Genomic DNA, 16,770 nt, shown 5'->3' with positions numbered 1-16,770 from the left:
CTGTATTTTCCAGAAAAGAAATGCTTGAAGACAAAACATCCCAGACCCTAGGAGCAGAATCAATCAATCAAGATATCAATCAAGACATTCCAGTCAGATGAAATGCAGAACAATCCTTTTTGTGATGTCTCCTCCACAAGTTTGAATATTACTACAAGCTACTTTAAACTAATTTGCCCAAGAGCAGGTGCATTCAACCCAAATTTCATATTTGTATTAATTTGAAGATTATTAAATGTATTTTATTGATATGTATCAGAGTTCTGTTCATCCAAGCTATTGTGATGAAGTGAAGTTCCCTGTAACTGTTTGAATGTGCTGGCTGAATGTATCTAAATGATTAAACTTTACAGAGATAAAATTACCTTTGTCATTTAATTTATTGATAATGTCTGCACATCATAACAGTTTGAACCTTAAATGATGACCTACTCTATGAGGCAATATAACAAAGTTTCATGTGTTTCACATGTTTTATAGTGATGTCTTAATTGTCATGTTATCTGTAACCAATGATATCATGTCCTCAGGAAGGATTCTTATTTAGGCCTAATGTCTGACTCAATGTCTGATCCCACACCAGTTTAAAAATTGAGGTAAGGCCTATGATTAGGTTTCGGGTTAGGGGTCTGGTTGATTTATCAAATGTGTATCCACACATTTGCTTGTATCATTTTAACATGAATCCTGCTACAAATATACTTAGATTGGATCCAGCACCAACAGTCAGCTCTGAAAAAGCATTGACTGTAAAATGAATTCAATCTATTCAATATTCATAGTGCATATAAATTCAGTGGATTAGACATGCTTTTCAGATACAGCACAGAAATAAAACACGCCCATGTCCAGAAGTGGCCAGAGCAGTTTTTAGAAAAACAAATACAAGTAGACAAGCAAGGTGTTGGGCAGAAGTGAACACAGACACGGGCTGTCAGGCTATCATAGTAATGTCTGTCTTATAATATTTTACAGTTGAAAATCCTGCATTGTACGCATTTAATAAAAAATATTGAACGATGAGAGTAAATGTACTGAAATTAAGTACGTACTTCGTTTTCCCATATGTTACAACATAACATATTCTGCAGATTATTTTGTGTGTTGTTTATTAAATGCATTCTTTATTCATTATCTCTACATATTTTTATTAAGGGTGCCAATAATTCTGGAGCTGACTGTATTTAAAATGCCAAATCAAGGACAATGTCTCCGGCTTCATGTTTTCTTTAATATTTGTCCAAGCTCATGGTGCATTAAGAGAAAAGCTTTGCAAAAATCTGACGTAACCCTTGGCACATGAGAGAGTGCCAACCTTGAGGAACAAGTGTGGCAGCTGGTTATGAAAAATGACAAAGATAAGGATGAAGCTGGCAAAGAATAGATTCATCAATAAAAGATACATATTAAGTTCCCTGCACTGCTTCAATGAGGTCCAATCACATAACTCATAAAGAGTAAAATGATGAGTATGTGATTCAGCATTTAAAATAAAGCATGGTCTATTCCAACAAGAAACCTATATTGAACTAATTCCATTAAACTTGCATTTAAGAAAAAAAGAAGAAAAAAAAGCATTTCTTAAAACAGAAATAAAACACAGTTGGACTCTTGGATTTGGATTTGTTTTCCCCTTTAATAAGGTTTCCACAAGTATATTACAGGCCAACTTCTCATCCAGCCATATACCAACATTTTTATAGGAAGAGTTTTGTTTCACCCAACAGAGAAAATATCAAAACTTTGTGCTTTTTTTTTGCATTCAAAAATGGAGGAATGTGGTTCTAAGAGAAAAACATTGAGGTAACTAACAGCTTGATTGAGGGAGGTAGCAACTGCATAGATGACTGTGTCATCTGTATATGAGCGGATCTTTGCTGGATAGATTCCCCTCCCTATGTCATTTACTAGGAGACAGAAAATGAAATGGGTCCTAAAATGAAGCCTTGTGGAACACCTGTAGTTATCTCTAAAAATTGAGTAGTGTGGTTGTCAGCATAAACTGGGATTCAGAGGTCACATTGAACATTATAACTGTTTCTTAGGGTTCAGAGGTCACGTTAAACATTATCACTGTTCCCACCAGGGGCTCGAAAATCACAGCCACATCCTGAAGTGTGGGTACAGACTCCCTGACTAAGAAATGTTTGTGGTGTGTGAACCCAAATTGCCAGAGACACCACAGAAAGCAAAAACCAAAAATCCAGTCAGTCTCACCGTGTATTTTAGCCTTATAGTAACACTTACTGTAGTAAACTGACTTCATGTCCTTTGGCTGATGCTTTTATCCATAGCAACTTACAGCTGATTTACGCTAAGCAGGAGACAATCCTTCCCTGGTGCAATGCAGAGTTAAGGGCCTTGCTCAAAGGTCCAACGACGGTGCAGATCTTATCTTGGCTACACTGAAGATCAAACCACTGACCTTGCAGGTCCCAGTCATGGACCTTAACCACTTGGCTACAGGTCACCTCATATATATGTGTGTCTGATATATGTATACCAGCCTAATGCACCCTCACTAAGGCCAACACAGTGTTGTCTTTGTCAATGTGATCCATGATCCAAGTAACAAAAGCCTTGAAACAATGAACAAATGATGGCGCACAGTATAGGTCCTTATCAAGGGATTATGATGTCATTACAAACATGGCTGCTATAATAATATTGTCCCCTGACAGTCATTCACTCAGAATATTATTTTCTGTTGCTTCGAGCTGTATATTAACTAATGAATGTAACGGACAAACATAATCAGACTTCAATGCTTTGGGAATGGAGTTGGAGGCAAGGCTCAGATTAAAATTAGAGGCAATTAGAGGCAATGTAGCTATAAAATCTGCAGCTGCCATTTAATGGTAAGGGTCTACATTTTCAAGGCCAGCAGACTGTTTCTCATCAATGTGTTTCAGGGCCTGACTGTTGAGGATCAAATCTAAACAGATTCACAGGCACATTTTTAGCAGGATTTATGTCAATATGACTTCAGCAAATCAATGGCTCCACATTTGATGAATCAACCTTACCCCTAAGCCTAACTCTAACCATAACCCTAATTATAACCCTTACCTCAATTTTAAGGCTATTATTTCTGAGCAAGACAGTCGTGTGTGAGATTAGACATTAAACTAATAGTATTATTACTGAGGACATGATATCATTGGTTACTGATAAAATGACAATGATGACATCACTATAAAGCATGTGGAACATATGAAATCTTGTTATCTTAAACTGTGTAGTGAGTAGACATCAATAAATTAAATGATTTTTACAATCTTGTGAAGCATCTTCTGTCTTTAATTCTTTCCTTTTATGAAATTCTGATGCATCACTGATTTTCTCTTGATGTCTTTCTTTCACATCTCTTGATGTGTTTTCTTGGAAGTGAACTGGAACCTTAATGATACTTGAAAAGCAAAACATCTCTTCTTCTGAAAAATGAAAAACCATATTGATAGAAAAATGAATGACAAAGGTAATTTAATCTGTGTAAAGTTTAATCACGTAGTACAGGAACATTCAGCCAGTACATGCAGACAGTTCCAAAGAACTTCCCTTTTTTTACGATACCTCTGCCAAAAGAAAGGCAAATTATGCATATGAATGATATGCATTTCATCTGACTGTAATATTTTCATTGATGGCTTCATATTCTGCTTCACCCTTCCAGCTCATTTTCTCATCAAGTAAGTCACTTCTGCAAAGTAAAAGAGATATTTTCTTATTTCAAGAAATGATTGTCAAACATTAAATGTATTGTTAAAATATCATATGTAATTTCTGATATATCAATAAATGACTTTTTAAAATATTACATTTCTATATTAAATAGTACTATATGTCCCACCTAATTCTATATTGAATAAAATATGGTTGTTGGGATGAATGCTCCTGCTCTTGGGCAGAGTTACTGATCTGTCTGTGGTGAATGAGTTTATTGTAGTTTACAGTAACACTGAAACTTGTGGAGGGAACATCACTAAAGGGGAGGGGGAAAAGAACATTTGAATAAATGCGTGGAAAGGATGGGTGAAATAAAGATCATGCAAAATTTGAAGATTATTGAAACTTGATCGGTACTCACAACAGCTGTACAGCTTATTGATCCTCTGAATGTCCCCCATGGACAGCCGTGGCCCCTGTCCAATAGATTGGTTTGGGTTCGGTATGGGAGTTATAGTGTCCTTTCCATTGGATGAGAAAGCAGTTCTGGAGAAATGGAAGAAAAATAAAATGGTCTCTGTTAATAAAAGTTCACATTGATCTCTATCTGGTTGCAGTCAAAATGTGACTATACCCCTTTTCCTTACCTTCCATAATGCATGATAGAAGTGTAGTCATATGGAGTGTTCAGATTATTAGTGTCTTGTGTCTGAAAGTTGTAGATGGTGTCTGAAAGAAAAAGAAACATATACTTTGTTAGCCTCTATTGAAAAGTGTAGAAATAATGTTTCCCATAGCAATCTCATTTCATGCTATATTAAATTGAAAGCATGCTTGGTGGATAAAAACTGTCCAACATATGACAGGCAGTTCCTTACGTGGTGGAACATTCTCCCAGTTGATCTTGACGTATTGGTCCCGGTCGCTCCTTGTGTGCTCATGATAGAAGCCCAGTGCATGGTTCAGCTCATGCTGAATGATACCGTGGTAAACACAACCATACTTGTCCAGAGACAGTACCTGCTTGCTACCAGTTCTTCCAAGATGGGAATAACAACTGAAAGGAAAGATAAGGTCACCATTTCATTGTTAATCGAGCCTACCAAAATCAAATCTGAGTAGATTTGCAATTGATCCTGCATTCGTATAAAATCTGAGCTCACCCGTCTTTGCTCTCGACACTGATGAAGTCTCTTTGAAATGACCGGGGAACAAAGCGAATGCAGGTTTCTGTGTTGAAGGTCTCCATGGCATTTTCAATCTTCCTCTTTTGATAATATGCTGCAATGCAGAATCATCCAAAATCAAGAATGAGCAGAATGTAAATTTTCAACTGAAGTACAATATTTAAAGTACTTAAACATTTTATGCATTCATAAAGTATGTTTTATTAAACAAATTTCATCTCCTTTTCCTCAAATAATAGTGGACAATGTCATTGCCCTTCAATATTAGCACCAGGATGAACCAACAGTATGTATGAATACAGATTCTCCTTCACTTACAGAATTCATCGCCCACAGTGTAAGGCACTTCAACAAGTCCGTTTGAGGATTTCCTCCATAAACATTGGTTATTCCAGCAGTTTACAGCATTCCTGGTGTTTGATAAGACCAGGTCTCCCTCCATCAGCATCTCACTGGACCCTTTAAAGACAGCACACAGTCATTCAGAGGATCATGCCATTTACACAAACAACTGACACAACAAGTGAATGCTGAAAAATTTATATTTGCGGAACCATTCACAACATATTGATATTTTAGAAATGAAATAATGAAAGGAAAGTTATATTGACGGTGTCAGTTTTTGTGCATTGTCACAAGTTAATAAAGAAATGATTATACCAACCATTGTTGGACTGTAGAATCCTTTCAGTGATGTCCAAATCATCAGGATCCTCTATTTGGATTTCTTCAAAGGAGAAGATTTCAAAATATTATTTTAATATTGATCTCACGCTTGAAAATTGCTTCAGAAATAAATGAAATCCAAAGCATCAGGTACTGAAGTGTTTTACAGCAAAGGAATTAACCACAAAGCAATGGAAACTCACCTTCATCACTTTCAAGATCCTAAAGAAGACAGAGGGGCAGACAGACACTGGGTTAATACAACTGAACACACATTTGAAACTTTCCACTGTGTTGAGTGGAGCATCTCTTACCACGAGGTGATGTGCCTGTGAGAGGCTCAGCAGCAGAGCTAGGATGGTGGAGATGAGTCTGTGGTCCATCTTCTGTCAGCGTTTGGAGATCCTCAGGATGGTTCCCTCACGATGAGTTGGTGTCTGTCAGACCCTGTCTTTTATATTACAGTTTGTAGGTGTGCCTGTAAGGGGATCAGGGATTACTGTCAATTCACTACACCCAAAATGAGCTTTTAAAAGCTTTGTGCAAAACTAACTTCCACCAAGAAACTTGGATCAATTTGTTTACTGTAGTACGTTGGGAAGATCAATGAAAACCAATTCTCTCCCTCAAAACACACGACTTGTGTAATGCAGGTTAGAAGTGCTTATTATGCTCCCGTATGCCATTTTAGCTTTTAAATGTCTGAACAATTCTACATATGAGTACCGTCATACAGTAGTTTAGTCTGGAATTCAGTTGTCACATTGCGTTCATCTGTAGCAATACATGATATAGTCTGTACACAGCTGAACATTCTTCAGTTCACAGACTTCAATCTAATATTTCACTAATTGAACTGTGGTTGTAAAGTGTCATGCGCATCGAATAGTCGAGTCCAGAGAAGTGCAGTGTCACAAATGTTGTCAGGTAGTGATAAATAAAATGGATGTACATTTTGGAAACTTTGAGCAAAGCCTCTGTTCTCCATTATTAGTACTCTCTCTGTTCACCAAAGCTCCAAAATGATGAAAATATCACTCATACAGCCATGCAACAGTATATTTAAGCAATTACTCATGACAGACAGTGGAGTGGTATAGTGTGATGTTATCACAGCTAAGGGGCATTGTTCGGCCTGACAAAGCCGAGTTCTTGATGTGTGTCTTGCCTTTAAATGAAATGTATAAAAATGTATACATTTATTTAATTACCTTTACAATGTCAAGAAAATTTGAAATAGCCAAAGAAAATAGCCAAAGTAATAGAACAGTCATCAGAAAGTCTTTTTTAAATTTTAAATTTTATTTTAATGTATTACATATTTCTATATTATTCTGACTACTACTTGCCCATTTTCTTTATAGGTAGTGTACTTCTTTATACTGTATAGATCTGGGAACGATCTTCACAGTCTTGACAGAAGAGAGATATTTTTCTTTTCACTGCATCTTTTTACTCTTTTATCTTAATATTTTATTAAAACTGTAAATGTGTGACATTGAATGTATTTCAATCAACATACTAAAGATAGATAGACGATGCTGCACTGTTTTATCATGAAATTAAAGGGCAGAAAAAAAGAGGGATGCACAGTCAGCATCTGTGCTTTAGAGGAGAGGGATGGGCAACGTTAATCTATCCAGATTAACAACGTAAAGTAAATAACCTGTTTAGTTTTGGTTTAAGATTTTGGTTGGAATTAAATTAGTTCACTCCATTTTAAAAGCTCATTTCGGGTGTATGAATTTACAATAATCCCTGATCCCCTTACAGGCGCACCTACAAACTGTCATTGTATAAAACACAGGGCATGACAGACCTCTAACTCATCGTGAGGGAACCATCCTGAGGATCTCCAAACGCTGACAGAAGATGGACCACAGACTCATCTCCACCATCCTAGCTCTGCTGCTGAGCCTCTCACAGGCTCATCACCTCGTGGTAAGAGATGCTCCACTCAACACAGTGGAAAGTTTCACTCAACTCTTACCTCAAATATGTCTTCATTTTTATTAACCCAGTGTCTGCCTCCCTTTCTTCTTTAGGATCTTGACAGGGAAGGGAGTGACTCTCCACTAACTTGTGAGTAATTACTAGCTGAGTACATCATTCTCTATCTGATGTTTTTGATTTCATGTAGTATTTATTTCTGCAAGAACAAATCTGCCAGGATGAGGTCAGGATTTAAAATAATGTTTTCAATTCTTAATTTTCAAAGCTATCCAAATAGAGGATCCTGAAGATGTGGATATCACTACAAACATTCTACAGTCCAACAATGGTTAGTTTTATATGTTTTATTTCACTATTATGTGGCAAAGCATCTGAATCACAATTCAATTGTTATGCCATTCATGCCAGTCTGCTACAATTCGAAAATTGAAAAGTCAGAATATGAAATTTCCATTTTGCTAATGTTTCATGTTTTGACTTCAAAGGATCCAGTGAGATGCTGATGGAGGGAGACCTGGTTGTATCAAACACCAGAAATGCCATTAAGTGTCGGAATAACCGATGTTTATGGAGGAAATCCTCAAATGGACTTGTTGAAGTGCCTTACACTATGAGCAGTCGATTCTGTAAGTGAAGGAACATTTTTATTTTACATTTAAATCCAACCATTGCCATTGTCAGAGCTCAGCTCCAGTTATCATTATTCATATTAATGGTTTCTATGAGTATATGACTTGTGCTTGTTTTTGGATGCTTCTTCATTACAGCACGTTATCAGAAGAAGAGGATTGAAAATGCAATGAAGACCTTCAACACAGAAACCTGCATTCGCTTTGTTCCCCGGTCACATCAGAGAGACTTCATCAGTATTAAGAGTAGAGATGGGTGAGATCAGTTTCTCTAATGACAGGATCAATGGCAATATACACTTCTCAGATTTGATTTTGGTGGGCTTGGCTAAGACTGAGAGAGACCTTCTAATTCCTTTCAGCTGTTATTCCTATCTTGGGAGAACTGGTGGCAAGCAGGTACTGTCTCTGGCCAAGTATGGTTGTGTTTACCACGGTATCATTCAGCATGAGCTGAACCATGCACTGGGCTTCTATCATGAGCACACAAGGAGCGACCGGGACCAATACGTCAAGATCAACTGGGAGAATGTAGCACCACGTAAGGAACTGTCTGAAATATTTTCAACCAATTAGCTATTGCTGGAAATTACATTGTTACGGTGAAAATTATATTCCTTTTCACTTTTAAATTGACAATGTACTGTATAGTAAAGTCTCTAAAAAAACAGTTAATAACTTATTTTTTTTATTTAACAGGCACCATCTTCAACTTTAAGAAACAAAATACTAATAATCTGAATACTCCATATGAATACACTTCTATCATGCATTATGGAAGGTAAGGGAAGGAGATATATTCTCATTATGACTGTATCTGGTCTGCAATGAATTGGAAATTAAACAGTGCTTTTATTCCATTTCTCTAGAACTGCATTCTCAACCAACAGACAGGACACTATAACTCCTATACCGGACCCAAACAAATCTATTGGACAGAGGTCAAATCTGTCCAAGGGGGGACATTTTCCGGATCAATAAGTTGTACAGCTGCAGTGAGTACAGATATTTCAATAAGCCCTGAAGAACATTTACTGACAATTCTTTCTGAACCATCATTTTCTCAGATTTCAATGATTCTCAAATGTTCATAAAAATAGAAAAAACTAAATTACTCTGACACCACTGATAGATCCCTGTCTATGAGGTGATTCATTTATCTGAACAATGATATGTTATTCTATATTAAATGCATGCATCAGAGATTAGATATGATTAATATCACATTATTTACACACAATATCAGTATTTCACAGTTTAATCTGACAGATTGCATGATGCATAGAAAAAGAAAAAATTCTTCTTATACTGTATTTTCCAGAAAAGAAATGCTTGAAGACAAAACATCCCAGACCCTAGGAGCAGAATCAATCAATCAAGATATCAATCAAGACATTCCAGTCAGATGAAATGCAGAACAATCCTTTTTGTGATGTCTCCTCCACAAGTTTGAATATTACTACAAGCTACTTTAAATTAATTTGCCGCAGAAGGATCAGTAACTCTGCCCAAGAGCAGGTGCATTCAACCCAAATTTCATATTTGTATTAATTTGAAGATTATTAAATGTATTTTATTGATATGTATCAGAGTTCTGTTCATCCAAGCTATTGTGATGAAGTGAAGTTCCCTGTAACTGTTTGAATGTGCTGGCTGAATGTATCTAAATGATTAAACTTTACAGAGATAAAATTACCTCTGTCATTCCTTTTTCTAGCAACATGATTTATAATTTTTCTCCCCTGTTCAAACAGTGGAAACAGTTTTGCTTTTAAAGTGTCTGTAAGCTTCCATTTAACATCCAAGCAAGACATGCATTTCTTAAAAGGAAAGATTTAAAGACAGACAATGATTAACAAGACTGCATATCATAAGTGCAAAAGTAATTTAATTTATTGATAATGTCTGCACATCATAACAGTTTGAACCTAAAATGATGACCTACTATGAGGCAATATAACAAAGTTTCATGTGTTTCACATGTTTTATAGTGATGTCTTAATTGTCATGTTATCTGTAACCAATGATATCATGTCCTCAGGAAGGATTCTTATTTAGGTCTAATGTCTGACTCAATGTCTGATCCCACACCAGTTTAAAAATTGAGGTAAGGCCTATGATTAGGTTTCGGGTTAGGGGTCTGGTTGATTTATCAAATGTGTATCCACACATTTGCTTGTATCATTTTAACATGAATCCTGCTACAAATATACTTAGATTGGATCCAGCACCAACAGTCAGCTCTGAAAAAGCATTGACTGTAAAATGAATTCAATCTATTCAATAAAAAAGCATGCATAAACCATAGCACAGTAGGGGAGCTCCTTCTATTTGATCATAGTGCATATAAATTCAGTGGATTAGACATGCTTTTCAGATACAGCACAGAAATAAAACACGCCCATGTCCAGAAGTGGCCAGAGCAGTTTTTAGAAAAACAAATACAAGTAGACAAGCAAGGTGTTGGGCAGAAGTGAACACAGACACGGGCTGTCAGGCTATCATAGTAATGTCTGTCTTATAATATTTTACAGTTGAAAATCCTGCATTGTACGCATTTAATAAAAAATATTGAATGATGAGAGTAAATGTACTGAAATGAAGTACGTACTTCGTTTTCCCATATGTTACAACATAACATATTCTGCAGATTATTTTGTGTGTTGTTTATTAAATGCATTCTTTATTCATTATCTCTACATATTTTTATTAAGGGTGCCAATAATTCTGGAGCTATTTAAATATTCAAAAATCTGACGTAACCCTTGGCACATGAGAGAGTGCCAACCTTGAGGAACAAGTGTGGCAGCTGGTTAAGAAAAATGACAAAGATAAGGATGAAGCTGGCAAAGAATAGATTCATCAATAAAAGATACATATTCCCTGCACTGATACAAGTTCCCTGCACTGCTTCAATGAGGTCCAATCACATAACTCATAAAGAGTAAAATGATGCGTATGTGATTCAGCATTTAAAATAAAGCATGGTCTATTCCAACAAGAAACCTATATCGAACTAATTCCATTAAACTTGCATTTAAGAAAAAAAGAAAAAAAAAAAGCATTTCTTAAAACAGAAATAAAACACAGTTGGACTCTTGGATTTGGATTTGTTTTCCCCTTTAATAAGGTTTCCACAAGTATATTACAGGCCAACTTCTCATCCAGCCATATACCAACATTTTTATAGGAAGAGTTTTGTTTCACCCAACAGAGAAAATATCAAAACTTTGTGCTTTTTTTTTGCATTCAAAAATGGAAGAATGTGGTTCTAAGAGAAAAACATTGAGGTAACTAACAGCTTGATTGAGGGAGGTAGCAACTGCATAGATGACTCTGTCATCTGTATATGAGCGGATCTTTGCTGGATAGATTCCCCTCCCTATGTCATTTACTAGTAGACAGAAAATGAAATGGGTCCTAAAATGAAGCCTTGTGGAACACCTGTAGTTATCTCTAAAAATTGAGTAGTGTGGTTGTCAACATAAACTGGGATTCAGAGGTCACATTGAACATTATAACTGTTTCTTAGGGTTCAGAGGTCACGTTAAACATTATCACTGTTCCCACCAGGGGCTCGAAAATCACAGCCACATCCTGAAGTGTGGGTACAGACTCCCTGACTAAGAAATGTTTGTGGTGTGTGACCCCAAATTGCCAGAGACACCACAGAAAGCAAAAACCAAAAATCCAGTCAGTCTCACCGTGTATTTTAGCCTTATAGTAACACTTAGTGTAGTGAACTGACTTCATGTCCTTTGGCTGATGCTTTTATGCATAGCAACTTACAGCTGATTTACGCTAAGCAGGAGACAATCCTTCCCTGGTGCAATGCAGAGTTAAGGGCCTTGCTCAAAGGTCCAACGACGGTGCAGATCTTATCTTGGCTACACTGAAGATCAAACCACTGACCTTGCGGGTCCCAGTCATGGACCTTAACCACTTGGCTACAGGTCACCTCATATATATGTGTGTCTGATATATGTATACCAGCCTAATGCACCCTCACTAAGGCCAACACAGTGTTGTCTTTGTCAATGTGATCCATGATCCAAGTAACAAAAGCCTTGAAACAATGAACAAATGATGGCGCACAGTATAGGTTCTTATCAAGGGATTATGATGTCATTACAAACATGGCTGCTATAATAATATTGTCCCCTGACAGTCATTCACTCAGAATAGTATTTTCTGTTGCTTCGAGCTGTATATTAACTAATGAATGTAACGGACAAACATAATCAGACTTCAATGCTTTGGGAATGGAGTTGGAGGCAAGGCTCAGATTAAAATTAGAGGCAATTAGAGGCAATGTAGCTATAAAATCTGCAGCTGCCATTTAATGGTAAGGGTCTACATTTTCAAGGCCAGCAGACTGTTTCTCATCAATGTATTTCAGGGCCTGACTGTTGAGGATCAAATCTAAACAGATTCACAGGCACATTTTTAGCAGGATTTATGTCAATATGACTTCAGCAAATCAATGGCTCCACATTTGATGAATCAACCTTACCCCTAAGCCTAACTCTAACCATAACCCTAATTATAACCCTTACCTCAATTTTAAGGCTATTATTTCTGAGCAAGACAGTCGTGTGTGAGATTAGACATTAAACTAATAGTATTATTACTGAGGACATGATATCATTGGTTACTGATAAAATGACAATGATGACATCACTATAAAGCATGTGGAACATATGAAATCTTGTTATCTTAAACTGTGTAGTGAGTAGACATCAATAAATTAAATGATTTTTACAATCTTGTGAAGCATCTTCTGTCTTTAATTCTTTCCTTTTATGAAATTCTGATGCATCACTGATTTTCTCTTGATGTCTTTCTTTCACATCTCTTGATGTGTTTTCTTGGAAGTGAACTGGAACCTTAATGATACTTGAAAAGCAAAACATCTCTTCTTCTGAAAAATGAAAAACCATATTGATAGAAAAATGAATGACAAAGGTAATTTAATCTGTGTAAAGTTTAATCACGTAGTACAGGAACATTCAGCCAGTACATGCAGACAGTTACAAAGAACTTCCCTTTTTTACGATACCGCTGCCAAAAGAAAGGCAAATTATGCATATGAATGATATGCATTTCATCTGACTGTAATATTTTCATTGATGGCTTCATATTCTGCTTCACCCTTCCAACTCATTTTCTCATCAAGTAAGTCACTTCTGCAAAGTAAAAGAGATATTTTCTTATTTCAAGAAATGATTGTCAAACATTAAATGTATTGTTAAAATATCATATGTAATTTCTGATATATCAATAAATGACTTTTTAAAATATTACATTTCTATATTAAATAGTACTATATGTCCCACCTAATTCTATATTGAATAAAATATGGTTGTTGGGATGAATGCTCCTGCTCTTGGGCAGAGTTACTGATCTGTCTGTGGTGAATGAGTTTATTGTAGTTTACAGTAACACTGAAACTTGTGGAGGGAACATCACTAAAGGGGAGGGGGAAAAGAACATTTGAATAAATGCGTGGAAAGGATGGGTGAAATAAAGATCATGCAAAATTTGAAGATTATTGAAACTTGATCGGTACTCACAACAGCTGTACAGCTTATTGATCCTCTGAATGTCCCCCATGGACAGCCGTGGCCCCTGTCCAATAGATTGGTTTGGGTTTGGTATGGGAGTTATAGTGTCCTTTCCATTGGATGAGAAAGCAGTTCTGGAGAAATGGAAGGAATGGTCTCTGTTAATAAAAGTTCACATTGATCTCTATCTGGTTGCAGTCAAAATGTGACTATACCCCTTTTCCTCACCTTCCATAATGCATGATAGAAGTGTAGTCATATGGAGTGTTCAGATTATTAGTGTCTTGTGTCTGAAAGTTGTAGATGGTGTCTGAAAGAAAAAGAAACAAACACTGTGTTAGCCTCTATTGAAAAGTGTAGAAATAATGTTTCCCATAGCAATCTCATTTCATGCTATATTAAATTGAAAGCATGCTTGGTGGATAAAAACTGTCCAACATATGACAGGCAGTTCCTTACGTGGTGGAACATTCTCCCAGTTGATCTTGACGTATTGGTCCCGGTCGCTCCTTGTGTGCTCATGATAGAAGCCCAGTGCATGGTTCAGTTCATGCTGAATGATACCGTGGTAAACACAACCATACTTGTCCAGAGACAGTACCTGCTTGCTACCAGTTCTTCCAAGATGGGAATAACAACTGAAAGGAAAGATAAGGTCACCATTTCATAGTTAATCGAGCCTACCAAAATCAAATCTGAGTAGATTTGCAATTGATCCTGCATTCGTATAAAATCTGAGCTCATCCGTCTTTGCTCTCGACACTGATGAAGTCTCTTTGAAATGACCGGGGAACAAAGCGAATGCAGGTTTTTGTGTTGAAGGTCTCCATGGCATTTTCAATCTTCCTCTTTTGATAATATGCTGCAATGCAGAATCATCCAAAATCATGAATGAGCAGAATGTAAATTTTCAACTGAAGTACAATATTTAAAGTACTTAAACATTTTATGCATTCATAAAGTATGTTTTATTAAACAAATTTCATCTCCTTTTCCTCAAATAATAATGGACAATGTCATTGCCCTTCAATATTAGCACCAGGATGAACCAACAGTATGTATGAATACAGATTCTCCTTCACTTACAGAATTCATCGCCCACAGTGTAAGGCACTTCAACAAGTCCGTTTGAGGATTTCCTCCATAAACATTGGTTATTCCAGCAGTTTACAGCATTCCTGGTGTTTGATAAGACCAGGTCTCCCTCCATCAGCATCTCACTGGACCCTTTAAAGACAGCACACAGTCATTCAGAGGATCATGCCATTTACACAAACAACTGGCACAACAAGTGAATGCTGAAAAATTTATATTTGCGGAACCATTCACAACATATTGATATTTTAGAAATGAAATAATGAAAGGGAAGTTATATTGACGGTGTCAGTTTTTGTGCATTGTCACAAGTTAATAAAGAAATGATTATACCAACCATTGTTGGACTGTAGAATCCTTTCAGTGATGTCCAAATCATCAGGATCCTCTATTTGGATTTCTTCAAAGGAGAAGATTTCAAAATATTATTTTAATATTGATCTCACGCTTGAAAATTGCTTCAGAAATAAATGAAATCCAAAGCATCAGGTACTGAAGTGTTTTACAGCAAAGGAACTAACCACAAAGCAATGGAAACTCACCTTCATCACTTTCAAGATCCTAAAGAAGACAGAGGGGCAGACAGACACTGGGTTAATACAACTGAACACACATTTGAAACTTTCCACTGTGTTGAGTGGAGCATCTCTTACCACGAGGTGATGTGCCTGTGAGAGGCTCAGCAGCAGAGCTAGGATGGTGGAGATGAGTCTGTGGTCCATCTTCTGTCAGCGTTTGGAGATCCTCAGGATGGTTCCCTCACGATGAGTTGGTGTCTGAGGTCTGTCAGACCCTGTCTTTTATACTACAGTTTGTAGGTGTGCCTGTAAGGGGATCAGGGATTACTGTCAATTCACTACACCCAAAATGAGCTTTTAAAAGCTTTGTGCAAAACTAACTTCCACCAAGAAACTTGGATCAATTTGTTTACTGTAGTACGTTGGGAAGATCAATGAAAACCAATTCTCTCCCTCAAAACACACAGGACTTGTGTAATGCAGGTTAGAAGTGCTTATTATGCTCCCGTATGCCATTTTAGCTTTTAAATGTCTGACCAATTCTACATATGAGTACCGTCATACAGTAGTTTAGTCTGGAATTCAGTTGTCACATTGTGTTCATCTGTAGCAATACATGATATAGTCTGTACACAGCTGAACATTCTTCAGTTCACAGACTTCAATCTAATATTTCACTAATTGAACTGTGGTTGTAAAGTGTCATGCGCATCGAATAGTCGAGTCCAGAGAAGTGCAGTGTCACAAATGTTGTCAGGTAGTGATAAATAAAATGGATGTACATTTTGGAAACTTTGAGCAAAGCCTCTGTTCTCCATTATTAGTACTCTCTCTGTTCACCAAAGCTCCAAAATGATGAAAATATCACTCATACAGCCATGCAACAGTATATTTAAGCAATTACTCATGACAGACAGTGGAGTGGTATAGTGTGATGTTATCACAGCTAAGGGGCATTGTTCGGCCTGACAAAGCCAAGTTCTTGATGTGTGTCTTGCCTTTAAATGGAATGTATAAAAATGTATACATTTATTTAATTACCTTTACAATGTCAAGAAAATTTGTCTCAGATTGAGAAATAGCGAAAGAAAATAGCCAAAGTAATAGAACAGTCATCAGAAAGTCTTTTTAAAATTTTTAATTTTATTTTAATGTATTACATATTTCTATATTATTCTGACTTCTACTTGCCCATTTTCTTTATAGGTAGTGTACTTCTTTATACTGTATAGATCTGGGAACGATCTTCACAGTCTTGACAGAAGAGAGATATTTTTCTTTTCACTGCATCTATTTACTCTTTTATCTTTATATTTTATTAAAACTGTAAATGTTTGACATTGAATGTATTTCAATCAACATAGTAAAGATAGATAGACGATGCTGCACTGTTTTATCATGAAATTAAAGGGCAGAAAAAAAGAGGGATGCACAGTCAGCATCTGTGCTTTAGAGGAGAGGGATGGGCAACGTTAATCTACCCAGATTAACA

At 36.5% G+C, this 16,770-nt stretch overlaps 3 protein-coding genes across 3 annotated transcripts; 1 reads left to right on the top strand and 2 right to left on the bottom strand.

Moving 5' to 3' along the window:
* Nucleotides 1-2,852: 2,852 nt before the first annotated feature.
* On the bottom strand, nt 2,853-5,902 carry LOC133123531 (hatching enzyme 1.2-like). Its single transcript, XM_061234000.1, has 9 exons — nt 5,834-5,902; nt 5,723-5,741; nt 5,518-5,580; nt 5,172-5,312; nt 4,830-4,947; nt 4,545-4,723; nt 4,314-4,395; nt 4,073-4,212; nt 2,853-2,935 (listed from the first exon to the last, which is right to left on the bottom strand). The coding sequence occupies exons 1-9, from the start codon at nt 5,900-5,902 to the stop codon at nt 2,853-2,855; spliced, it is 894 nt and encodes a 297-aa protein (XP_061089984.1).
* Nucleotides 5,903-7,391: 1,489 nt separating this feature from the next.
* Nucleotides 7,392-9,082, top strand: LOC133123728 (hatching enzyme 1.2-like). Its single transcript, XM_061234222.1, has 8 exons — nt 7,392-7,460; nt 7,565-7,601; nt 7,738-7,800; nt 7,958-8,098; nt 8,240-8,357; nt 8,464-8,642; nt 8,801-8,882; nt 8,971-9,082. Exons 1-8 carry the CDS (start codon nt 7,392-7,394, stop codon nt 9,080-9,082), a joined length of 801 nt encoding a protein of 266 aa, XP_061090206.1.
* A 3,358-nt stretch (nt 9,083-12,440) lies between these two features.
* On the bottom strand, nt 12,441-15,482 carry LOC133123530 (hatching enzyme 1.2-like). The gene is made up of 9 exons (XM_061233999.1): nt 15,414-15,482; nt 15,303-15,321; nt 15,098-15,160; nt 14,752-14,892; nt 14,411-14,527; nt 14,125-14,304; nt 13,894-13,975; nt 13,660-13,799; nt 12,441-12,523 (listed from the first exon to the last, which is right to left on the bottom strand). Exons 1-9 carry the CDS (start codon nt 15,480-15,482, stop codon nt 12,441-12,443), a joined length of 894 nt encoding a protein of 297 aa, XP_061089983.1.
* Between the last annotated feature and the right edge of the window lie 1,288 nt (nt 15,483-16,770).

Source organism: Conger conger, chromosome 3 (genome assembly GCF_963514075.1).
Source record: "Conger conger chromosome 3, fConCon1.1, whole genome shotgun sequence".
Lineage (NCBI taxonomy): Eukaryota > Metazoa > Chordata > Actinopteri > Anguilliformes > Congridae > Conger > Conger conger.
This window is presented reverse-complemented; position numbering and strand designations above follow the sequence as displayed.